This window comes from Phytophthora cinnamomi, assembly GCF_018691715.1.
Source record: "Phytophthora cinnamomi strain GKB4 chromosome Unknown Contig63, whole genome shotgun sequence".
Classification (NCBI taxonomy): Eukaryota; Oomycota; class Peronosporomycetes; order Peronosporales; family Peronosporaceae; genus Phytophthora; species Phytophthora cinnamomi.
The window spans coordinates 835,157-858,209 of NW_027150996.1; the positions used below are offsets into that span (position 1 = coordinate 835,157).

Genomic DNA, 23,053 nt, shown 5'->3' on the forward strand with positions numbered 1-23,053 from the left:
TGTGGTCACATCGTTTAGACCACGAAAATGTATCCATCTCATATTACACGAACACGCCACCCCCTGCGTCACCACGATGGCCAGCGAGATGGAGGCGCTGCGCGCCGAGGGCAACGCGCTCTTCAGCGCCAAGGACTTCCACGCCGCTGTGGACAAGTACACGCAGGGTCTGGCCGCTGCGCCGCCCGCTGGAGACCTCTCGGGCGACGCCCTGAAGGCCGTGGAGGCCCAGCGCGTGCTGCTGTGGAGCAACCGCGCCGCCTGCCTCCTGCAGCTCGAGGACTTCGCCGCCGCCGAGAAGGACTGCACGCTGGCGCTGGTAGTCGAGCCGGACAACACCAAGGCGCGCTACCGCCGCGCGCAGGCGCACATGGGGCTGGGCAACATGACGCAGGCATTTAAGGACGTGCACCTGGTGCTACAGCACGCGCCGAGCAACAAGGCGGCAGCGGCGCTGGCGCGCAAGATCCAGGAGCGCGTGCGCGAGGACGTCCACGGTGTGCAGAAGGCGCTGGACACGATCGTGGCTGGCGTGCAGGGCGAGTCCGGGCACGCGGGCGCGAAGGAGCTGCTGGCCGAGAAGGAGAAGACGGTGGAGGCGCTGCAGTACCTCGAGATGAAGAGTGTCACGGAGCTCTCGAGCTTGCCCGAGGAGATCGCTAAGAGGGAGGGGCTGGTGGTGCTGTGGAGGGCTGCGGACAAGCTCGTGGAGCTGAGCGAGGTGGAGGAGGAGCACAGGGACGCGCTGCTGGAGATCTTGTCGCACGTGGCGTCGCTGCTGTCGATTTTGTCCTCGGCGTCGATGGAGCTGGCGGGCAGGACGTTCGAGACGAACAATTCCGCGTTGGAAGGGCTGCTGGAGATGCTGCACAAGCAAGTGGCATTGGAGTATGACGCGAATGCCGAGGTGCAGATGCCGATGCGAGGACGCAAAGCTATCATTCGGCTGGCGGCTTTTGTTTTCAAGTATCTGCTGATCGTGGCCAAGTCGGACGATGATGCTTGTGTTCGACGCGTGCTGGGAGGAATTCTGGATGGGCTGCGTAGTCGGGAGCGCGTGCTGCAGATTGCGGCGCTGGATGGTTTGCTCCACTTCATCTCGGTACTGGGTGGCCAGACATCTGTGGTGGCAAATAATGATGACAGCGCTGCTCAGCAATTGAAGGCGCGCTTCGCGGCATTGGCTCAGGAACTTGGACTATTCTCACTGCTGCACACCACGGCATCCAGTGCTCTGCCTGGATATGACGCGGGGCAAGCGCCGGCTGAGGCCCCGAGTTCGGAGTTGACTGCTGTACTATTGAGCCGCCTTCCGCTCGTCTTCACGCAATGCCTCGCACATTTTGAAGGCGATGACACGATGCTGAAGAAAATGGCGCGGGATTGGTGCGTGTCTCCTGTTCTGGTAGCGCGGCCTACGAACCGGACGCAGCTTGCTCAGGGTTCTACTTCGTGTCTGTTGCTTTCGGCTTTGTTCCTGTCAAATGCAAAACTTGCATTGTGGGCTGTTCAGCAAACTGGAAATGACGGCACCGCGTTCCTCGCGCACCTTCACGAGTTCCTGAGTGCGTCGCGTACGTTTGATGATGCGAAGGCGCACACCCGTCAATTACAAGAAATCTGGGTGGACTGTGTGGCCAGCATTTGCGGAGTGGAGCATGGACCTGCTTGTGTTCCGCCAGCGTTGCGAGTTGAAATCTATCGAATGCTGCAAGCGTCTCTAGATGATGAAGACGATTTGGTGCTTCGTGCAAGCGCGTTGAGTATTCAGGTGAAGCTCGGCATTGTTGAGAAGACTCTGGAGATATCATCTGCAGATGGACAGTTTCTCATGGACAGCGTATTTGAAGTCCTCGCTAGTGCGGAGGCCGTGGGAAACAAATACAAGGAAGCAGAGAAAGCGAAGCAAAGCAAGGACAAAGCCAAGCAGGTCCCGAGATCACAACTGTTCTGGAGCGGCGTTTCTCCTAAGGAGCGCGGTATAGAAGCTTTGTCGTACCTGATCACGTACACGCCTGTGAAGGACGCCTTTGTGAAGCACCCGGGGGCTGTGGCCAGTGTGTTCCGGGTTGAGTTCCCCAACGTAAAAGACTCCAGCTCGGGCGCACAGGCTAGTGCAGGCTTCCGGTCGAACGTTTACTATGGCATTGGCTACATCTTGCACCACGTGCTAACGTCGGAGGCTGCAATCAAGCGGAAGCAAATGGAGGGCATGGAAATGACGGCTGATCAGTACGAAGAGCTGCAGAAGGCGCTGAAGCAGAAGTCAGTCCTGGATGACGGTGACACCCCCGAGCATGTTGAGGCCCGTGTGACTCGACTAGCTGCGTCGCGTGATGTGTTGACAACGCTGGTGCAGTTGCTGAAACTCTCTGCTGCCAAGTCGGAGAATATTATGGAGATGGCAACGCTAAGTGCGCTGCACGCCGCAGAAGCACCCACGGTGCGAGGCAACTTGGTTCAATGTGGTGTTTTCCAGGCGCTGATCCCGCTGGCATTGCATCACATCGCAGTAGCCAAGAGTAAGGGCACCAAACCGGGTGCGAAGAACCCGTCGCAGATCCAGGGGACGAAGATTTCGAAGGCGGCAGGTCAGGCCATGGCCAAGATCCTGATCAGTACGAACCCGAACTTGATCCCGTCGTCTTCGCTTTTCTCGTCTATCCGGCCGCTGTTGGATTTGTGCAAGGGCGATCAACAGTTGTTGCAGTTTGAAGCACTCATGGCTCTTACGAACATTGCTAGCGTTTCGGAGGAGACGAAGGCGCGCATTGTGGGTGAGCCGCAGGGTCTCTCTACACTACAGTACTTGCAGTTCTCCGAGCACGAGCTTGTTCGTCGTGCAGCTACCGAAGCGATCTGCAATCTGCTGCCGAACGACAAGGTGATCGAGCAGGTTTTCATGAACGAGGAGAAGGTGCGCTTGTGGATTGCGTTTGCATCGCTCGAGGATGAGGCCGAAGATTTCGAGACGGCACGGGCTGCTGGAGGTGCGCTGGCCATGGTTTCCCAGGTCCCGCAGGTTAGCTGGGTGCTTATGCGCCAGGGTGGAATCAAGGCCTTCACCGCTATCATCGAGCAAGGTTCTAACTTCGAAACGCTGCATCGCGCGCTGTTCGCAATGCAAAACATGCTCGAAGCAATTTCCGGTGCCGCAAAGGACGAGGAGAAGACTGAGGAGCGGACCAAGTTCATCGACGAGGTCAAGCAGCACAGCGCCATACTGAAGCAGAAGCTGATTGCTCACAGCGGCAACGCTCAGATCAAGGACGCTGCTCAAGCTTGCCTCGGCGCTTTAGAACAGGTGACCTGCTAGCTGGAGCACAACAAACAACACGGTAGAAAGAGTGAACGAATACATGTATGTACTTCGGACCCGTTCAATGGTCAAGTTTGATCGCCGAGGGGGAGATCGCCGCACCGTAGACTGTCACGATGCAGTAGATGGTGCTGTTCTCCCAGAGCACCGTGCAGTAGCCATCCATGGTCGGGTCCCAGAAGCACGCGGCCGCCGTCGTCATCCCGGCGCCGGTCTTCTGCATGATGAGGCACGTGACCGCGTACTTGAACGGCTTGTTGAGGTTCTGCAGCCCCGTGAGCACGCTTGCCACCAGCGTGTTGGACCAATCCATCACCTTCTTCCGGTTGTACACCGTGTCCTTCAGCGCGGACTCGATGGCCTGCAATGCAGCAGAAGCCAGTCAACCAAAGCTTTATGACACAATTCCAAGATGCTTCGAAGTAGTATCTAGTACCGTCTTGGCGATAGGGAGCACGTCCTCCTGGGAGAACTCGCTCTACACAGCACCACACTCATCAGTAAAAGAAAATTACTCCTAGCACTCCACCACACATCGCCAAAAAGCACCGCTCTCTTCACCTCGTTAGTGTCCATGGTCAACTAGCAATGGATACGCCTGCGACGTCTGCGTCGTTTCGAGCTCCGTACTTAGTCATCACTCCGTGCCACACCACAAATACACAAAAATACAAAGTCGGCGCCAATCAACTATTTAAAAAAAAACGCACATTTCTATTGACGACGCAGGAGGCGGGAGGCTTCGTGCTGCAGGGCGAAGATGAGCGACGACTCGATTGCCGTGCAGCGGCTGCGGCAAGAGCGCAAGAACTGGCGGCGGGACCACCCCGCGGGCTTCTGGGCGCGCCCCATCGCCAGCGACGACGGCTCGCTGAACCTCATGATGTGGCACGCGGGCATCCCGGGCAAGGCCGGCACGGACTGGGAGGGCGGCGTGTTCAAGATGTCGCTGGCCTTCTCGGAGGACTACCCGAGCAAGCCGCCGCTCGTCAAGTTCACGCCGCCGCTGTACCACCCGAACGTGTACCCGTCGGGCACGGTCTGCCTGAGCATCCTGAACGAGGACAAGGACTGGAAGCCCAGCGTGACCATCAAGCAGATCCTCAAGGGCGTGCAGGACCTGCTGGACCAGCCCAACATGGCCGACCCGGCGCAGCGCGAGCCCTACATGGACCTCAAGAACGACCCGGAGCTGTACAAGCGCAAGGTGCGTCAGTTGGCGCTCAAGAACCGCGAGAGCTAAGGAAAGAGAGGAACTGGCAGGAGAGGGGACGGAATGGTAGAGCGATGACGAGAGGGTAATACAGTTGAGGAGGAAGGGAGTGTCAGTTGATGGTGTAGTGCTTTGTGTCCGTCAAAAGACGCGAGAGGCTGTGTGTGCAGCTGCGGCCTCCTCGCTGGAGGAAGACGGCGCGGCTCTAGTCCTTCTTGAGCGCGAACACCTCCCTGTCGATGCCCGAAGCCTTGATGGTCAAGATCTCCACGCTGTCGCCCGTGTAAATATCTCTCTGCACGTAGCAACAACAAAAAACAACACGAAACAAGTGAGTAAGAGAGCTGCTTGCAACGTCGCCAGCAGCAACAACGCCAGCCAGGCAGGCAGGCCGCACCTCTCCAGCCGTAATGAAGGCGTCCTTGATGATGTCCTTGGTCTCCTGCAGCGTGAGCGGCTTCTTGGGGTCCGTGCGCGTGTCGTGCTCCACCAGGTTGTCCAGCAGCGGGATCATCAGGTGGCCGCCGCTGCCCTGCGCCGCGCGCGTGACGCGGTCGTACGAGCCGATGGCGTCGTACGTGTACACGGCGCCCTTGCCCTGCTCGTCGATGCCGCCCAGGATGCAGAAGGCGTAGTACGGGAAGAAGCGGCGCGAGTACAGTGTGTTCATGAGCAGCTGCGCCATGGCGCTCGAGCTCATGGCCGCCTCGTTGTCGTGCTGGTACATCTGCGCGCGGATGCTCAGCACGCCGCGCAGCTGGATGATGTCGTTGTGCGAGCCGGGGCAGCCCAGCACCGTGGTGGGCGTCAGCTGGTGCAGCTTGCTCTCCTCGCGCGAGAGCACCGAGTAGCCCGTGCTCAGGCGCGTGTCGCCCGCCACCACCACGAAGTCCTCGCCCGCGATGGCCAGCACCGTGCCGCCGTTGAAGTCGTAGGGCTCCCAGTTGGCGCGCGCCTGCTCGTGCACGCCCTCCGCCTGCACGTCGCGCAGCCCCAGCTTGGCGTCCCCGCTCGTGGTCCACGCCACGGCCTCCGGCATGCTGCGAGACATCTTCTCTTGTGCTCTACTCGGTGTCTCTAGACGTTGGCTCGATCTTTTGAGCCCAAGATTTTCTTCCCCTTCGAGGGGGAGGTGGTCACTGCGTCGGGGATTATACCCCCTCGTCTCAGTGACGAATTGTTTTTTTTACCGGTTTTTGAGGAGTGCCGTTCACCGGTATACCGGTCGCGGTTCTATGGCTGACGTGTGGGGTAAGCGAGCGGCTGTCATTCTGCGCCGTCGAGCTCCCAAGAACTGCCAAGATGGAGCGCGAGCCGTGTCCCTTCCGCATCGTGGAGGACGCGGGCGGAGGTTTCGTGCTGGGCGCCGTGTTCGGCAGCGGCTGGTACACGTTCAAGGGCGCGCGCAACTCGCCGTCGGGCCAGCGCCTGCGCGGCGCCATCTACAACGCCAAGATGCGCACGCCCGTGCTGGCCGGCGGCTTCGCCGTGTGGGGGCTGCTGTTCTCGTCCTTCGACTGCTCCTTCGAGGCGCTGCGGCGGAAGGAGGACCCGTGGAACTCCATCCTGGCCGGAGCGGCCACGGGCGGCGCGCTGGCGGCCCGCGCCGGCCCGCGCGCCGCCGCCGGCCAGGCGCTCATCGGAGGCGTGCTGCTGGCCGCCATCGAGGGCGTCAGCATCATGGTCAACGAGTGGTTCGCGCCGCAGCCCGACCAGGGCATGGCCGGCGACATGATGGGCAACCCGGAGCTGGACGAGCAGAAGCTGGCGCCGCCGTCGTTCTAAGCCCCTGGGGCGCAGCGGAGCGCTTTTGTTTGTTATATAGCGAATGGGGTGGCCCCACTACATGTTGCTGCCCTCCTTAATTATAGGAAGGACCTGCGCCCCCGGGTCGATAGGATCTGGGCCGAGGATACATAGAGACGGGAAGGATGGATGCGCTGCGAGCTCCTTGCGCGCCAGATTGAAGCGGCGCTGGCCGCGGGGGCTTGCGGGCGGACGAAGTGCAAGGCCAGAGGACGAGCGGCGGTGTCGAGGAGCAGGAGGACAGGGAAGAGCAGACAGACAGCGATAACCGACGCGGAGAAGCAATGGCAATGTAACCTTAGACGCTTCACCGGGGCTTGGCGGCTGTGTGTGCGGGGGATCAAGTGTGTGTTTTGATTGAGTTGTTGCAGGAGAGGTGAGGGATTGATGCATTGTCGAGCTGCCTGCACTTGCTTGCTCGTTATTTCTGTCGGAGACATTGAAGCCTCGACAAGAAAAACCGGTGGAAACGCACGGTGGCATCGCGCGCTGAAACGGACCTGGAGGCCAGGACAGCAGGACTTGCAACCTCGCTCAGCAAGTTCCAATCGACGAGTGGCCAAGCCTCGACTCGATACAGTGACAACACTTGAAAGAAGCTTAAAGCAGCAGGAAGCGTACTTTCCGAGTAGGACAGGCCAGAGTTCATCGACAAGGCAGGGATGGCCGAGATTAGCTACTATGATGCGGACCTCAGCGACGCGATCACGAAACTCAATGACCTCATGGGCAAGGTGGCCAAGGCGCCGCCCGGTGTTCGACCAGAGGTACGACAAGCCGGCGTGGTAACCTGTACGAACGTCTTCTTATGCTTTGTCAATGTGTAGATGCTCGCGATGGCTGAAGTGAAGCTCAAGGAGATGATGGAGCTCAAGAAAGGGTTTCAATTGGCGCTTCGACAAGCTCCACGTGACCAAGTCACAGCCTTTCGTGAGGTTGGTGTCCGCTGGCATCGGTTGTCATGGTCGCGTTGCTGACACCTCATCTATCTTGTTACGCAACAGAAATTTGAGGAGCATTGCGCTCGTGTGGAAGAGCTCTCCAGTGAATTCCGTTGGGCCAAGGCTGAACAGGAGCGCAATGGGCTGTTCGGCGATCGCGCCGCTGCAAGTGCCGGGGCACGAGGGACAAACGGCCTCGGAAACAAAGAGTTGCTGGATAAAACGATAGACATCCAATCGAAGACGGAGCAAAGTCTTATGAGCACAGCGAAGATGGTGGAACAGTCAAAAGAAGTCGCTGCGGCTACTGCGGAGGTTCTGCGTGGACAACGCGAGCACATAGTTGAAATTACGGATGCTGTCATGGGCATCGAAGACAGTTTGCAACGCGCTGACAAGCTCATCCGCTCTTTTGCGCGACGAATGGCCACAGACCGAGTGATTTTGCTGTTCACCTTTCTCGTGATCGTTGGAATTGCTGGTATCGTTGGGTACAAGTCTGTCCACCCCAATGACACCACCTTCTACGTGCCGGATGAAGTTACTCCCCCGAACCCGACAGCACTCTACAACACCACGGTGTCTGCCATTAACAGCACGCTAAGCTCGCGGACCTGAACCTTCGACAACTCGTAGTTACATAGCGATAGCGAAGTACCATTCAGCTGTTCTAACCTCGCGTGAACCAATGTTTAATTTCGAGCAAGAGCTCTTCTCACGTTACTTGCCCTACGAGCTATCGTCGCCTGAACCAGATTCATCGTCATCGTCATCTGAGCCGGACTCTTCTTCGTCAGAGTCATCTCCATCCGACCCGCTCTCCTCTTCTGAGCCCTCTGACCCCTCTTCGCCTTCCGATTCGACCTGTAGGAACTCTTTGAGCTGGTACAAACTCTGTAGCTTGGCGCGGTGGCCTGCTTTCTTGATATTCATGGCGTCTAGCGTCTTGTCATCCAGCCCGCCAGTGCCAAGCAAGAAATTGGCATCGTCGAATCCCTCGTCAAAGAATGTCGGCGCGTATTCTACGAGTCCTATACTGGCCAGCCAGCTTGCAAGTTGGACTCGACCAGAAGCGCGAGTAGCATGGTCTACAAGAAGCGTTTTCAGATCGTCGAGCCCCAGCTCCGCAGCCAAATCGACTGGTGTTGTGCCATTCTGATAAACCATGATGGAATGAGTAACACGAGAGCGCTGAATAAGCATACTTCATGCATACCTTAGACTCAAGTTGCTGGATGTTAGAATCGTCCAGCAAGAGCTTCACGATGGCTCTATTCCCTTGCAAAATCGCCAAGTGCAGCGGAGTGCAGCCAATCTGCTCAACCCACGCACGATAAGACCAAAGCTTCAATGGAGTTTGAGTACTGCACGTACTTGCAGGTCGACTGCATTCACTTTCGTAGCTGAAGATGCTGATAGGAGGAGCTTGACGATAGCTTCGTGTTCAAAGCGCACGGCGATATGCAGTGACGAGTAGGCGTATTTCGTCTAGTGATATAGCCGCAAAGGTTATTCGGCATTGCCAGGTAACCAAATGCACCAAAATGCGCCGTACATTGCCCAGAGAATTCACCGATTCAGGGTTCGCAACAATTAGCTCGGACACAAGTTCTGCATCACCCAGTGCACAAGCATACTGCAGCGGCGTCCACGCCACCGTATCGCGTGGCGATCCCGCCTCCAAGCGTCCGCAGCCCAGTTCTTCCGCCGACACCCCCAAATCCTCCAACCGCGTCGCCATCCTCGAAAAATTTGCTGCAATGGACGGCTCAAGCGTCGCAGTCGCAGTTATGTCAGTCTGCAATGATATATACTAGGCAATTCAAGTTGGTTCTTCTATTGTTTTCTCTATTCCTAAAGAAATGCACCGCTTGTACTCGTTCTCAACTAGTAGTTAAATGGCCAGGACTTGGTCAGGATCAGTGTCACTGCCGTGGCCACCACCACAAACAGCAGCACCGCAATGGGCTCCGGCGGCTTGTGCAGCTCGCGGAAGCGCAGGTTCTCGTTGCGCCCGAGCATGCGGCGCTTCCGACGCATCGCAGCGAGGAATTTCTCGCCGAGCGTCTTGCGAGTCTCGTCCTTGAACGTGAACCTCGCGCGCAGCTCCGCCTGCTCCTGCAGAAACGCCGCGTAGGCCGCATCTTCGTCCAGATCGTCCATGGGGTCGTCGCTCTCGTCGTCTCCAGGGTCGGCGCTGTCCTCCTCCGTGCTCAGCAGCGCGGTGCGGATTGTAGATCGCGCCTTCACGGGGCTGCGTCGACGGTACGCGTTCGTCTGGGTCGGGTCATCGTCGTCCGGGCCCTCGAATGCGTCCGCTTTGCCGCGTGGGATTGTCGGAGCGTAGGGCGATGCTCGCTGCTTCATGCTCGCCACTGCTGCTCTGCGTCTCTTGAAGGCAAAATGAGACCTCACTTCAACATCGACGCGATAACGGATCAAGTCGTTTTGGCGCAACATTGTAGCAACATTCAAGGGACCACCTGGCTTCATAGAACCTGCAACCGTAATACCGACGTTTACCGAGCAGTTCAGTTGATCTTGCTTTTAATAGATTACCTCTATCAATTGATAACTGAGGTAAGGGATTGAATATGGAGTTAACAGTAAGTGGAAAGTGACAATGAAATATTATGAAACTACTACATTGCATACATAATCTGTCGCAATGGTTGTAGTGTGCATGACTGTACGTGTCAAAGCAGGTCGACGCAGAGCCCCACAACCTGAACGGACCTGCAGACGAAGGAGACCAGCAGTGCTGAAATGCCGAGTGCCAAGTGGGAGATCGCGCGCATCGGCGTGTACATCACCAGTGCGTTGTCTGCTGCCTCTAGTAGACCACCATGACCGAGACAGTGCTCTAATAACAGCGCCCTTGTTGCCTGCAGTTCCCGTCGTCGCCACCTGCATCTACGCGCAGCCGGACTGCATCAACTTCATCATCGACAGGGTGAGCGGAGCCTGCGAGTGCCCGTGGGCTGCGGGTTAATATGCTAACGTCTGTGCAATTGCAGTGGCGGTACATCCAGTACCCGCCGCAGGCGGTGACTCGCGAGGAATACTACAAGAAGATGCGCGAGATGGCTAAGGAGGACAAGTAAACAGCGCTGTCGGCAGCCAGGACAGGATGACCGAAGCTGCCATTTCATCTACTGCTGCTAGCGCGTAGTCGCACCACTGCCACACTACACGGCTAGCGAGAATCCCCTCTTTAATATAAAAGGCCAAAAGCACGGTGTATTTGGTAGAGTGGCGGCACAGCTTGGCTCGTGGCAGCAGTTGCATGCGCTTCTCTCTTCACGGCCAGCGGTACGCCGTCTATACTGTAGTATTCTTGCTTCACTTGGAGCTGCCGATCGGTGCCATTCTGCTTGCCTGTCTGTTCGCGTTTGCTGCTGGCCTGTTGGGCTGTTAATCCGACTAGCGAATGCGAGGCCGCCGCTTTGAAGAAGACACGCCGAGGCGAGCTCCGCCCACAACCTGTTTACTGTTTCCGGAGCAGACAGTAGATCCGTGTGTCGTTGTGAATCATGTGCAGGTGGCGCTGCTCGCCGCGCAGGCACATGAGCAGACCGCCGAAGCTGGCGTAGATGGCCACCATGTTGCCGCCCTCGTGGTCGTACTGGAACACCTTGCCGTACATGCCGTAGTCGTAGCGATCCAGCAGCGTAGGCTACAACAACATAATAATACAATAGTCAGTCTCCCCTTCACTAAATATCGCTCTAGACAGCAGCGCCGCACCTTGCCCGACTGGTTGAACGTGCCGTCGTCCGGCTTGCCCTCCAGGTCCAGCGTGCTGACGAGCGCCAGCGTGAACTTCTCGTTCTGGCGCAGACGGTAGACCTCCGAGTTGATGTCCAGCGTCAGCTCCAGCTCGTACGACACGCCCTTGCACACCACACGGGTGACTGTACCAAAATCAGAGCACAGTACCGTTAGTTTACCTGGTCATATCTCCTTCCACAGAGCGCGTACACTAGCGGGCGTGGCGCCAAAACACGCAGAGTTCTTTTGCACGCACCCTTGTCGAACTTCTTGCCATCCGGGTTGAGCTGCCGCACCTCGAAGATATCCTCAAACAGCTCGGTCGCCATGGTGTCTCGCTCGGTCTCTCGATTGATTCAGAAAGTGAATGGCCGTTGGGCTTTTGCGCCCGTCGGTACGTCACCGGTTTTTGTGAACCGGTATTTGGTGTCTCCCACACCACATTAACTTAATTAGACACACCACAAACACACAACCAGATGGCTTAACCGACGCGCTCTGTAACGACGAAGGCCAGAGCCAGAAGACGAGAAGAGATAAGCCTCGCGAGCTTTGCCTTTGGCCTCGCAGAACCCCGTCGGCAGACACACATACCCGCTCACAGAGACACTAGATAGACAGGCATGGCGTCGCCCCGCGAGGACGAGTACGACTACCTGTTCAAGATCGTGCTGATCGGCGACTCCGGCGTGGGCAAGTCGAACCTGCTGAGCCGCTTCACGCGCAACGAGTTCAACCTCGAGTCCAAGAGCACCATCGGCGTCGAGTTCGCCACCAAGTCCATCGTGGCCGAGGGCAAGACCATCAAGGCGCAGATCTGGGACACGGCCGGCCAGGAGCGATATAGAGCAATTACCAGCGCGTACGTCGGCCCTCCCCTCCCTCATCTCAGTCTATTTAGTTACCTGGACTAATAATTATTGGGTGCTGCTTTTTATTTGTGTGAGCAGATACTACCGCGGTGCAGTAGGCGCACTGCTGGTGTATGACATCACCAAGCATGGCACCTTCGAGAATGTGGAGCGCTGGCTCAAGGAGCTGCGGGACCACGCGGACGCCAACACGGTGATCATGCTGGTGGGCAACAAGAGCGACCTGCGCCATCTGCGCGCCGTGTCGACCGAGGAAGCCATGGCGTTCGCGGAGAAGAACAACCTGGCGTTCATCGAGACGTCGGCGCTGGAGGCCACCGGCGTGGACACGGCCTTCCAGCGCATCCTGACCGAGATCTACAAGCTCATGAGCCGCAAGACCATCCAGGCCGAGGAGAGCACGACCGCCAGCCTCTCCTCGGGCACCAGCATCGCCATCACGGCCGAGAACACGACCGAGAGCCAGAAAAAGAAGAAGAAGAGCGGGTGCTGCTAGGCTGCGAGGAAACTAGGGGAGCTGATTAATGGAGAGAGGGGGCGACTGGTGGTCACCGCCAGCGGAGGAAATGGCCTATGCACTTCAAATGCAACCGAGTTTCAACCTTGACACGCACGTGGCACCGCGCCGCGCAACGTCTGACGATTTTGCGCCGGTTTGCGATTTGGTCCGCCCTATTTCTAGTCTCCAATCCTCTTATTTGCGATTTCGTCCAGCTCAATATGCACTGGTGGGACCACTTTCCCAACCACCGATGGCCAACAAGAAGAAGCGCAGCCGCGCCCAAGCCTCCAGCGCTGTACGTGTGCGAAAGCTTCAGCTAACCACGACACAAATTATATACGCCTGCTTATTTGTGCATTTGCAATACTGAAACAGGCCGACGCGAAGCCCGCAGCGTCCGAGCCCAAGGCCAAAAAGAAGTTCCAGTTTTCCAAGACGCTGTCCACGGACGCGGCAGTTGCAAGCGAGTCGAAGCAGAAGCTGCAAAATGAGCAGCCGGGAGTGAAAATTGCGTCTGAATCTGCTGCTGTCACCGACAGTTCCGCAGCTGCGAAGAAAAAGAAGAAGAAGAAAAACAAGAACAAAAGCGCAGCAGCTGCGCCAACTCTGACCAGTGACGCGGACAAGAAGGAGGCCAAGAAGGCAAAGGCCAGCGAGATCGACGACCTGTTCGCGTCGCTCAAGACGGAGAAGCAGAGGAAGAGCATTGCGGAGGAGCAGCTGAAGCTCGCGGAGGAGGAGGGGGAGCGCCGCGAGAAGAAGGAGAAGGAGCGGCTGCAGGAGCAGATCAAGAAGCTCGAGGCGCAGAGTACGTTCGAAGAGCAGTTTGGGGCTAGTATGGCTGTGAAGGATTGACCTGGTGTTTTTATTGCTGCACAGACACCAACTCGACCGCGGCCGGCCTGAACCCGGACCCACGACCTGGTAAGTCCCAGACTTCGAGGTGACTGATGAGTATTAGACTGTTGGCTGACTTGGCTCTGGTGATGTTTACTTTTTAGTTCGCTACGATGAAGATGGACTGCCAATTTACACGGAAGCCTCGCTGCAGATCGGCAAGGGCGGCAACACCAAGGACTGCCCGTTCGACTGCTGGTGCTGCTTTTAAACACGCATAACACATTAACACTTGGATACAAAAGCTTCCTGTTGGCACTTCATCGCCGCTCAGAAGTATCTCTTTTGAAAACAACTGGAATGGTGTTGCATCTTCTTCAGACACACAATATTGATTGCACGCTTGCTTACACTAACAGTAATGACTCGTAGTACCCTGCTACGCCCCCAACTGCCAACATTCATGACAATTTCTTCGCTTCGTACTGGATAAATTGCCTCCTTACTCTCTTGATTCCGCCTCTTGCTTGGTCTCGAGAAGCACCAACGACAAGACTCCACTTCGCGCTTATGTTCCCCAAACCATTGCTGCGTACCCTCGGGATAGTGCTTGATCGCGTCACGGAAATTCTGTAGTGTGTTTTTGTGTTCGAAACAACGCACCATAGAAAGTTTTGATCATCTTTTTGCAGGGCCTTAAACACGAGAAGTCTACGATCTTCCTCAGACACCCACAAAGCAATCTCTCAATATCAACGTTCTCGCTGTTGGTAAATCAAGTGGCGGTCCATGTTCAACAAACCACCTCAAAACCTGTACCCTTCTGTACATGTTGTAATTGCTAACAGCCATCTTGATCAGCACAAGTGCGCTCACAGCATGCCCGTGCTTCGACAACCAACGAACTACCTCTATGTGATAGCTGGTCACTTTTAACTGCCAGTTGGATCAGATCTGGGTCCGTAATTTCAAAATCATTCTTGAGAAGCCACAGTAACATCTCCACGTCGCCGCTGCTGACAGCCCTACAGATGGGAGTCGTCGAAAGTAGCAGAGTTCCAAACTGGTTCAACCAGTCCGATGTTGCCTCTTGAGAATGCAATTTCTGTTAGACACCTCATACAACCTCGCAGGAAAACAGGGCGGAGCGCAGCATCTTCAACTGTTCGCTGGTTGCTCAGTTGGCGTGTCGATTGGCTCGGGCATCAGAACGAAACTGGCACTTTACCTCGATATCCCTCGCATCGTATATCACATAGCTCAAAACCCCTTCGGTGTTCAAGTAGATCAGAAATATGTCAGGGTAACTTTTAGTACATTGCTTCTTCTGTACAAACTTTCCGGACGATTCTCGTGCAACCACCGGGCAACCCCGAGATGGCCATTCCTGGAACGCCTGGCGAAAAGCATTCGCTGTGGACTCGATACAACTATTTCACTACGTGCAAGTGCCTGTTATCAACTGCTCCTTCATCTGTCCAAGTTGTACAGCAAAAAAAATGATTCTAGCTGCCGCCTCTACATGTAGTCCTCTGGACACGTCGTATTCATACGCCCAAGTTTCGGCATAGTAACCTCGAGTAGATCTATCCAGCGCCCACATAGTATATATTAGTCAGTGACACTGACTCGGTGCCCCCCCCCCCCCTCGAACAGCCACTTGACTACATCAAGATACCGTGAGATGCAGCAACTTCCAACAAATTGTCAAAACCTGCTTTCCAAGGGCCTCGACTATCCTGTCGATTCGTCAGCCAACGCAGGACATGGTGATGTCCGCCCTGAGCGGCAGCATGCGAAGCCTCCTTCAAAATAGGTGCCGTGCGTGACAGGAAATATTCGAGTGTCGATTCCAGCGCTCCTGCTTGGCATGCTGTATTCAACGCTTTCTGAGGGGAAAGTGGCCCAAAACATTGTCCATGATGATGAGGTATATTGAATTACTTGAAAGTATCGTAATTATCGAGTCGGCCGTTAAAACCAAAAAAATATCGATAGTGTGTACTAGCAGTACATGCAGAAGGCAGCCTCCTCTTGCTGGGTACCAGTGCTCACACACGAAGCGTGAATCGACTTCATCGCAAATTCTGAAATGGGTCCTTGTCCGATGTAGATAGATACACATGCATACTGTATAGACAAATCACTCAGAAGATACTATAACCATCAATCCAGACCTCAACGCTGAACGCCTAGAGGAGGGCGTTTAATTCACATGGTGTTCAAATACTTTACCGCGTACTATTCGGTATTCTACGTTATAATATTATACATACTGTATTATGAAGTAATCGATTTTTGTTTTGTGACCAGTTCGTTTGAGCTGAAAAACCATGAAAAACGACACCAAGGGAGCCATTTTGATCTCCAATAGGTCGCGAGTCCGGGATGACATCAAGTTGGTGTCTGCAGCAAAATGAACTACTGCAAGTTTAACGGTTTTTACCTACTGCTGCTCCTCTGCGATGGGCTCAGTCTCCGTAGTAGCGCTGGAATTATTCCCCAGTTACACAGTTCGCTTCTCCAATGATCCATAAACCATTGACGCAGACTTACAACAAGATGCCTATGCACACTTCCATCACTGCGCGGCATCTTATCTCATCCGTTTCATGATGTTGCAAGGTCACCTCTGACACGATTGTTACTAAGTAGTCGAGTTGGTAGCAAGTTTGGTCCTACAGCAAGCAAGCTAGCAGTCACGATTTATGTATCGGAAGACCGCTGAAATGAAAAAGGATCACCAACCCCACATCGACCTTGAATTCCCTAATGCCCTGCACCCGCAAACGTAAAACTTCATTATTCCGTCTTTTTTCGCTTCGTACTGAATAAACTTGTATCCTCGACCTCTTCATTCTGCCTCTTACTTGATCTCGAAAAACACCAACAGCAGGCCTCCACTCCACGCATATTTTCCCCAAACCATTGCTTCGCAGCCTCAGGACTGCGTTGGATGGCATCACGGATGGTTTGTCTTGTGATTTCATTTCGAAAACTTGTATGCGAAAGAACCCACCATAGAACACTTCGATCATCTTTCTGCAGTGCCTGAAGCACGATGTGTCTCCGGTTCTCCTCGGACACCCACCAAGCGATCTCGATGTGCCGCTGTTGTAAAACCAACGTTCTCGCAGTTGGCAAGTCAAGTGGCGGTCCATGCTCAACCAGCCACCGCAATAACGGCACATTCCTATTTTTCCCAGCAACCTTGACCAACTCAAGCGAATTCACCGTATGTCCGTGCTCAGAAAGCCAACTGGCTGCGTCGAGTTGGCCGCGTTCGACTGCGAACTCGAGCAGATCCGGACCCATTACCACAAAACCGTTCTCCGAAAACCACCGCAGCAACTTCACGTCGCCGCCACCGATAGCGCTACGGATGGGAGTCGTCGACCGCAGCTGAATCCCAAACTGGTTCACCCAGTCCAGCATTGCGATGTTGCCACTACTACATGCAATCCATGCTAAGCAGCGCAAACAATCTTGAAGATAAGCCGGGCGCTGCTCGAATACGGTCTGCAGTATCTTCAATTGCGCGCCAGTAACTCGATTGGGTCGTCGATTTCCACGGATATCGGGGCCAAACTGGCACAACACATGGATATCTTGCGCATCCTGCTTCGTACTGCTTGGAAACCCTTCAGTTCGGTGTTCAAGTAGATACAGGAATACGTCGAGGTGGTCTTTAGTAGCGGCGAAGTACATAGCACTTCCTGTACAGCCTTCAGGGCGATTCTCGTGCAACCACTGAACAACCTCGAGATAGCCATTCGTAGCTGCTCCATTCATTGTCTGTGGTACAAATACACTGGGATAATGTGTATGAAGCCATTGAACAGTTTCCAAGTGACCATTTCGCGCTGCATCACACGAAGCCATTGCGGAGCACCCTTCACTTCGGTTCTCATGAAGCCACGCGATAACATGCATGTGACCATTTCTTGCAGCGGCATCCATTTCGTGGTTACTGAACGAGTTGGGGAAGTGTTCATGCACCCACGTTACCACTTGCAAATGCCCATGCTTGGCCGCAGTTATACCATCCATATATGGTACGTAAAGCTGGCAATTCAAGTAAACGTTGGCATACAGCCACTCCACCAGTTCTAAATGACCATTGTTAACCGCTTGATAGAGTGCTCCTGGAGAACAGCTTTCGTGGTGAACCCGGTGCAGCCATTTCACCACCTCCAAGTGTCCATTCTCGGCCGCTCTGTCCATCGCGTCCGGCGTACATGACAAAAGGTTGTTCGAATGCAGCCATTTTAGCACTTCGAGGTGTCCGTTCTTAGCTGCTTCGATGACGGCTATAGTAGAGCATTTGTCACCGTGGGCGTTGTGCAGCCACTGCGCGATGTCAAGATGGCCGTTTGCAACAGCCCTGCTCATCGGACTACCGTGCCTGCTGGCCGTATTTGATCGAGCACCGTGGAGCCACTGCACGATGGCGAAATGACCATTTGCTGCCGCAGCTTGTAGTCCGTCGGATACGTTGAGCTCATACGACCAGGTCTTGGCGTAGTAAGCTTTCGTAGATTTATCCAGCGTCCACACGGTGTACCAGTCAGTTCCCCGCTCAAATAACCACTTGACCACTTCTAGATGCCCGTGAGACGCAGCAACTTCCAGCAAATGATCAAAGCCTGCTTTCCACGGCCATCGACCATCTCGCCGACTCGTCATCCAACGAAGCACATGAAGGTGACCACCTTGAACAGCAGCACGCACCACTTCGTTCCAATTCGGTGTCGTACGGGAGAGGAAATATTCGAGTGTGGCTTCCAGCGCTCCTGCTTGGCATGCCGCATTCAACGCTTTCCGGGGAGTAAGTGGTCCCAAGAATGCGTCAATACTGGCTACCGATTGGAGAAGGCAGCCTTCTTTGGCTGAGAACCAGTGCTGACACACAAACTGAGCGGCAGCGTAATGTGGCGACCTCGAGTTCATCGTGGCTACAACTTTCGCAGACTGGTGGTCATTCCAGTCTTTTCTCCTGCGATTGATGTCTACTGACATGGAATGTCGAGCGAGTAAGCGGCAGGACGCAGATGCGCAGACGCAACGATCGTTTGCGACCATTGAACGCCACCACAGCGATGGTTGCGTGTGTCGGTGTTCGAGCCGGCCTGTCACCCGTGTTCCGGTGCCCTGGTTCCGGATACCCATTGGCACCTACTTATCGAAAGGTGTTATAGCCCATGCAGTAGGCTTCTACCTTCTCCGTACAGCAAGCAAGCTAACAGTCACGATTTATGCATCGGAAGATCGCTAAATAAATGAAAAAGGATCACCAACCCCACGTCGACCTTGAATCCCCTAATGCCCTGCGCCCGCAAACGTAAAACTTCATGGGTCCGTCTTTTTCGCTTCGTACTGAATAAACTTGTTTCCTCCATCTCTTCATTCTGCCTCTTGCTTGATCTCGAAAAACACCATCGGCAAGCTTCGACTCCACGCATATTTTCCCCAAACCATTGCTTCGCAGCCTCAGGACTGCGCTGGATGGCATCACGGATGGTTTGTCTTGTGATTTCATTTCGAAAGTTTGTATGCGAAAGAACCCACCATAGAACACTTCGATCATCTTTCTGCAGTGCCTGAAGCACGATGTGTCTCCGGTTCTCCTCGGACACCCACCAAGCGATCTCGATGTGCCGCTGTTGTAAAACCAACGTTCTCGCAGTTGGCAAGTCAAGTGGCGGTCCATGCTCAACCAGCCACCGCAATAACGGCACATTCCTATTTTTCCCAGCAACCTTGACCAACTCAAGCGAATTCACCGTATGTCCGTGCTCAGAAAGCCAACTGGCTGCGTCGAGTTGGCCGCGTTCGACTGCGAACTCGAGCAGATCCGGACCCATTACCACAAAACCGTTCTCCGAAAACCACCGCAGCAACTTCACGTCGCCGCCACCGATAGCGCTACGGATGGGAGTCGTCGACCGCAGCTGAATCCCAAACTGGTTCACCCAGTCCAGCATTGCGATGTTGCCACTACTACATGCAATCCATGCTAAGCAGCGCAAACAATCTTGAAGATAAGCCGGGCGCTGCTCGAATACGGTCTGCAGTATCTTCAATTGCGCGCCAGTAACTCGATTGGGTCGTCGATTTCCACGGATATCGGGGCCAAACTGGCACAACACATGGATATCTTGCGCATCCTGCTTCGTACTGCTTGGAAACCCTTCAGTTCGGTGTTCAAGTAGATACAGGAATACGTCGAGGTGGTCTTTAGTAGCGGCGAAGTACATAGCACTTCCTGTACAGCCTTCAGGGCGATTCTCGTGCAACCACTGAACAACCTCGAGATAGCCATTCGTAGCTGCTCCATTCATTGTCTGTGGTACAAATACACTGGGATAATGTGTATGAAGCCATTGAACAGTTTCCAAGTGACCATTTCGCGCTGCATCACACGAAGCCATTGCGGAGCACCCTTCACTTCGGTTCTCATGAAGCCACGCGATAACATGCATGTGACCATTTCTTGCAGCGGCATCCATTTCGTGGTTACTGAACGAGTTGGGGAAGTGTTCGTGCACCCACGTTACCACTTGCAAATGCCCATGCTTGGCCGCAGTTATACCATCCATGTATGGTAGGTAACGGTGGCAATTCAAGTAAACGTTGGCATACAGCCACTCCACCAGTTCTAAATGACCATTGTTAACCGCTTGATAGAGTGCTCCTGGAGAACAGCTTTCGTGGTGAACCCGGTGCAGCCATTTCACCACCTCCAAGTGTCCGTTCTCGGCCGCTCTGTCCATCGCGTCCGGCGTACATGACAAAAGGTTGTTCGAATGCAGCCATTTTAGCACTTCGAGGTGTCCGTTCTTAGCTGCTTCGATGACGGCTATAGTAGAGCATTTGTCACCGTGGGCGTTGTGCAGCCACTGCGCGATGTCAAGATGGCCGTTTGCAACAGCCCTGCTCATCGGACTACCGTGCCTGCTGGCCGTATCTGATCGAGCACCGTGGAGCCACTGCACGATGGCGAAATGACCATTTGCTGCCGCAGCTTGTAGTCCGTCGGATACGTTGAGCTCATACGACCAGGTCTTGGCGTAGTAACCTTTCGTAGATTTATCCAGCGTCCACACCGTGTACCAGTCTGTTCCGCGCTCAAATAACCACTTGACCACTTCTAGATGCCCGTGAGACGCAGCAACTTCTAGCAAATGATCAAAGCCTGCTTTCCACGGCCATCGACCATCTCGCCGACTCGTCATCCAACGAAGCACATGAAGGTGACCACCTTGGACAGCAGCACGCACCACTTCGTTCCAACTCGGTGTCGTACGGGAGAGGAAATATTCGAGTGTGGATTCTAGCGCTCCTGCTAGGCATGCCGCATTCAACGCTTTCCGGGGAGAAAGGGGTCCCAAGAATGCGTCAATACTGGCTACCGCTTGGAGAAGGCAGCCTTCTTTGGTTGGGAACCAGTGTTGACACACAAACTGAGCGCCAGCGTAATGTGGCGACCTCGAGTTCATCGTGGCTCCGATTTTCGCAGACTGTTAGAGCTTGGTTTGATCATTCTAGTCTTCTGCGATTGATGGCTATTGACATGGAATGTTGAGGCCATGCAAGAACTAAAACTGTGTCGTCATAGAGAAAACGAGTGCCATGCCGATGAATGTTGAAATATAGTGTGGCGCCATGTGTACTTTTGCCTAAAAGTATAAGCGTTTGTGGTATGACTTTCAGTCAGTGTTCTCTTTATGCGAGCGAGCAACGACGTAGATCCAATTTCGAACTAAACACTGCAAATTCGCGCCTTCTACTACAAACCTTCATCTCCACGCCTTCGCTTTGCATCGGATAACCCTACCTCCTCACTTTCTTCTGTTTTCCCCTTAATCGACGCCGAAAAAAACCAACGGCAAGCCCCCACTTCGCTCATATTCTCATCAAACCATTGCTGAATATCTTTGGGACTGCACTGGGTGGCGTCACAGATGCCTTATTGTGCGCCTCTGTCTTCAAATGTTGAATGCACTATAATCCACCATAAACTTTCACGGTCATTTAATGCTTCAAGCTCACCCAGTCGGGAATTGCGATGTTGTCTGTCGTCACTGCTAGACGCTGCAAACAATGCTGAACATAGTAAGACCGACGCTCGAAAGCACTCGGCAAAGTCTCCATGGAGCCACCGGAAAACTTGAGATCAGCTGCTCGATCCAATATGTCTTTCAACACTGGCTCAAACTTCTTCGGATAGTGCGTATGGAGCCTTTTAACAGCTTCGAAGTGCCCATTTTGCACAGCATTATACTGTACGCAGCCAACGCCGAACATCCCTCACTGCGGTGCTCATGCATGACATCCGCGTGCCACTTGTTGCAGCAACATCCATCCCAAGTTATCAAATGAGCAGGGAAAGTGGTTATGCATCCATTTGAACAAGCGCAAACGTCCAGTTTGAGCTGCATTCATAATAATACTCCTAGATTCTATGTAAGGTTGGCACTTGTAGTGGATATTTTCATAAAACCACTGGGCCAGTTCGAGGTGTCCATTACTTGTCACCACGCCCATAGCGTTGAACGAGCACCATTCATTATGCATTCGATGCAGCCATTTCACGACCTCCAGGTGTCCGTTTTCAGCAGCCCAGTAGCCCAGCCGATCGTAGTCTTTGAGCACATGAATAGGTGGTTCGCGCCCAACCATTTCAGCACTTCGAGGTGTTCATTCTTTACAGCCTCGTCGATGTCTCTGGCAGAGCATCGTTCGCCCTTGACGTTGTACAAACACTACGCAACGGCAACATGGTCGTTTGCAACAGCTTTGCTCATTGGGCCACAGTCCTTCTTGCATTTGTTCGAGCAACATAAATCCACTTGACCACGTCGAAATGCCAGTGTTCCGCTGACAGATTCAACGCATCTGCCGAGCAGTGCTCGTACAACCAATTCTTCTCAAACTATCAATTCGTGCATTTACTGGTCGTTTGCAGCGTGTGAGAGTCCATTCCCCATCGAAATAGCAATTTTGCCTCATCAAGGTGACCGTGTGTTGCCACAAGCTCCTGCATGTAGGTAAAGTAATATTTCCAGGGCCGACGGCCGTATTCGCATCCAGTCATCCAGCGGAGTACATGCCAATGTCCGCCTCGTACAGCGGTCTAGACTGCCTCCTTCAAAACGGGTGCGCTATCGTTAGGAAATCGTCTAAAGTGTGTTGCAACATCCTAGCTCAAAACTCGTACAATTATCATACCTAATCCGAAATGGCAGCAGCATCATTTTCCTCGATTGCAATTTGTATGCCCTTTCATAGCCATCTCTTGGCAATCGACTGATTGATACAACCGCTTCTACCTGCGATTGATGTCAGCAGATACACTGGCAAAGCTGAGGCGATACTAGAACTACATTTTTTGTCGACACGATGAACTCGAGGTCGTTACACTACGCTGGCGCTCAGTTTGTGTGTCAACACTGGTTCCCAACCAAAGAAGGCTGCCTTCTCCAAGCGGTAGCCAGTATTGACGCATTCTTGGGACCACTTACTCCCCGGAAAGCGTTGAATGCGGCATGCCAAGCAGGAGCGCTGGAAGCCACACTCGAATATTTCCTCTCCCGTACGACACCGAGTTGGAACGAAGTGGTGCGTGCTGCTGTCCAAGGTGGTCACCTTCATGTGCTTCGTTGGATGACGAGTCGGCGAGATGGTCGATGGCCGTGGAAAGCAGACTTTGATCATTTGCTGGAAGTTGCTGCGTCTCACGGGCATCTAGAAGTGGTCAAGTGGTTATTTGAGCGGGGAACTGACTGGTAC

At 54.3% G+C, this 23,053-nt stretch overlaps 11 protein-coding genes across 11 annotated transcripts; 6 read left to right on the forward strand and 5 right to left on the reverse strand.

Moving 5' to 3' along the window:
* Positions 1 to 76: 76 nt before the first annotated feature.
* Positions 77 to 3,316, forward strand: IUM83_13270 (unc-45 family protein; the record flags this gene model as incomplete). Its single annotated transcript, XM_067937935.1, has 1 exon — positions 77 to 3,316. One exon carries the CDS (start codon positions 77 to 79, stop codon positions 3,314 to 3,316), a length of 3,240 nt encoding a protein of 1,079 aa, XP_067786869.1.
* Positions 3,317 to 3,380: 64 nt separating this feature from the next.
* Positions 3,381 to 3,895, reverse strand: IUM83_13271 (Light chain dynein; the record flags this gene model as incomplete). The annotated part of the gene is made up of 3 exons (XM_067937936.1): positions 3,381 to 3,680; positions 3,756 to 3,797; positions 3,881 to 3,895. The coding sequence occupies 3 exons, from the start codon at positions 3,893 to 3,895 to the stop codon at positions 3,381 to 3,383; spliced, it is 357 nt and encodes a 118-aa protein (XP_067786868.1).
* Positions 3,896 to 4,079: 184 nt separating this feature from the next.
* Positions 4,080 to 4,562, forward strand: IUM83_13272 (SUMO-conjugating enzyme (SCE); the record flags this gene model as incomplete). The annotated part of the gene is made up of 1 exon (XM_067937937.1): positions 4,080 to 4,562. One exon carries the CDS (start codon positions 4,080 to 4,082, stop codon positions 4,560 to 4,562), a length of 483 nt encoding a protein of 160 aa, XP_067786937.1.
* A 175-nt stretch (positions 4,563 to 4,737) lies between these two features.
* IUM83_13273 (Proteasome subunit beta) lies at positions 4,738 to 5,583 on the reverse strand (the record flags this gene model as incomplete). Its single annotated transcript, XM_067937938.1, has 2 exons — positions 4,738 to 4,827; positions 4,930 to 5,583. The coding sequence occupies 2 exons, from the start codon at positions 5,581 to 5,583 to the stop codon at positions 4,738 to 4,740; spliced, it is 744 nt and encodes a 247-aa protein (XP_067786931.1).
* A 251-nt stretch (positions 5,584 to 5,834) lies between these two features.
* On the forward strand, positions 5,835 to 6,317 carry IUM83_13274 (Mitochondrial import inner membrane translocase subunit TIM17-2; the record flags this gene model as incomplete). The annotated part of the gene is made up of 1 exon (XM_067937939.1): positions 5,835 to 6,317. One exon carries the CDS (start codon positions 5,835 to 5,837, stop codon positions 6,315 to 6,317), a length of 483 nt encoding a protein of 160 aa, XP_067786932.1.
* A 683-nt stretch (positions 6,318 to 7,000) lies between these two features.
* IUM83_13275 (Vesicle transport v-SNARE protein) lies at positions 7,001 to 7,897 on the forward strand (the record flags this gene model as incomplete). Its single annotated transcript, XM_067937940.1, has 3 exons — positions 7,001 to 7,105; positions 7,166 to 7,273; positions 7,343 to 7,897. 3 exons carry the CDS (start codon positions 7,001 to 7,003, stop codon positions 7,895 to 7,897), a joined length of 768 nt encoding a protein of 255 aa, XP_067786938.1.
* Positions 7,898 to 8,008: 111 nt separating this feature from the next.
* Positions 8,009 to 9,020, reverse strand: IUM83_13276 (26S proteasome non-ATPase regulatory protein; the record flags this gene model as incomplete). The annotated part of the gene is made up of 4 exons (XM_067937941.1): positions 8,009 to 8,434; positions 8,496 to 8,594; positions 8,654 to 8,767; positions 8,835 to 9,020. 4 exons carry the CDS (start codon positions 9,018 to 9,020, stop codon positions 8,009 to 8,011), a joined length of 825 nt encoding a protein of 274 aa, XP_067786934.1.
* A 146-nt stretch (positions 9,021 to 9,166) lies between these two features.
* IUM83_13277 (uncharacterized protein) lies at positions 9,167 to 9,646 on the reverse strand (the record flags this gene model as incomplete). Its single annotated transcript, XM_067937942.1, has 1 exon — positions 9,167 to 9,646. One exon carries the CDS (start codon positions 9,644 to 9,646, stop codon positions 9,167 to 9,169), a length of 480 nt encoding a protein of 159 aa, XP_067786933.1.
* A 1,120-nt stretch (positions 9,647 to 10,766) lies between these two features.
* On the reverse strand, positions 10,767 to 11,379 carry IUM83_13278 (putative DNAdirected RNA polymerase I; the record flags this gene model as incomplete). Its single annotated transcript, XM_067937943.1, has 3 exons — positions 10,767 to 10,955; positions 11,027 to 11,193; positions 11,307 to 11,379. 3 exons carry the CDS (start codon positions 11,377 to 11,379, stop codon positions 10,767 to 10,769), a joined length of 429 nt encoding a protein of 142 aa, XP_067786935.1.
* A 294-nt stretch (positions 11,380 to 11,673) lies between these two features.
* Positions 11,674 to 12,418, forward strand: IUM83_13279 (Ras-like protein Rab-11B; the record flags this gene model as incomplete). The annotated part of the gene is made up of 2 exons (XM_067937944.1): positions 11,674 to 11,912; positions 12,001 to 12,418. The coding sequence occupies 2 exons, from the start codon at positions 11,674 to 11,676 to the stop codon at positions 12,416 to 12,418; spliced, it is 657 nt and encodes a 218-aa protein (XP_067786936.1).
* A 256-nt stretch (positions 12,419 to 12,674) lies between these two features.
* IUM83_13280 (uncharacterized protein) lies at positions 12,675 to 13,532 on the forward strand (the record flags this gene model as incomplete). Its single annotated transcript, XM_067937945.1, has 4 exons — positions 12,675 to 12,719; positions 12,800 to 13,232; positions 13,304 to 13,348; positions 13,426 to 13,532. The coding sequence occupies 4 exons, from the start codon at positions 12,675 to 12,677 to the stop codon at positions 13,530 to 13,532; spliced, it is 630 nt and encodes a 209-aa protein (XP_067786972.1).
* Positions 13,533 to 23,053: the final 9,521 nt, after the last annotated feature.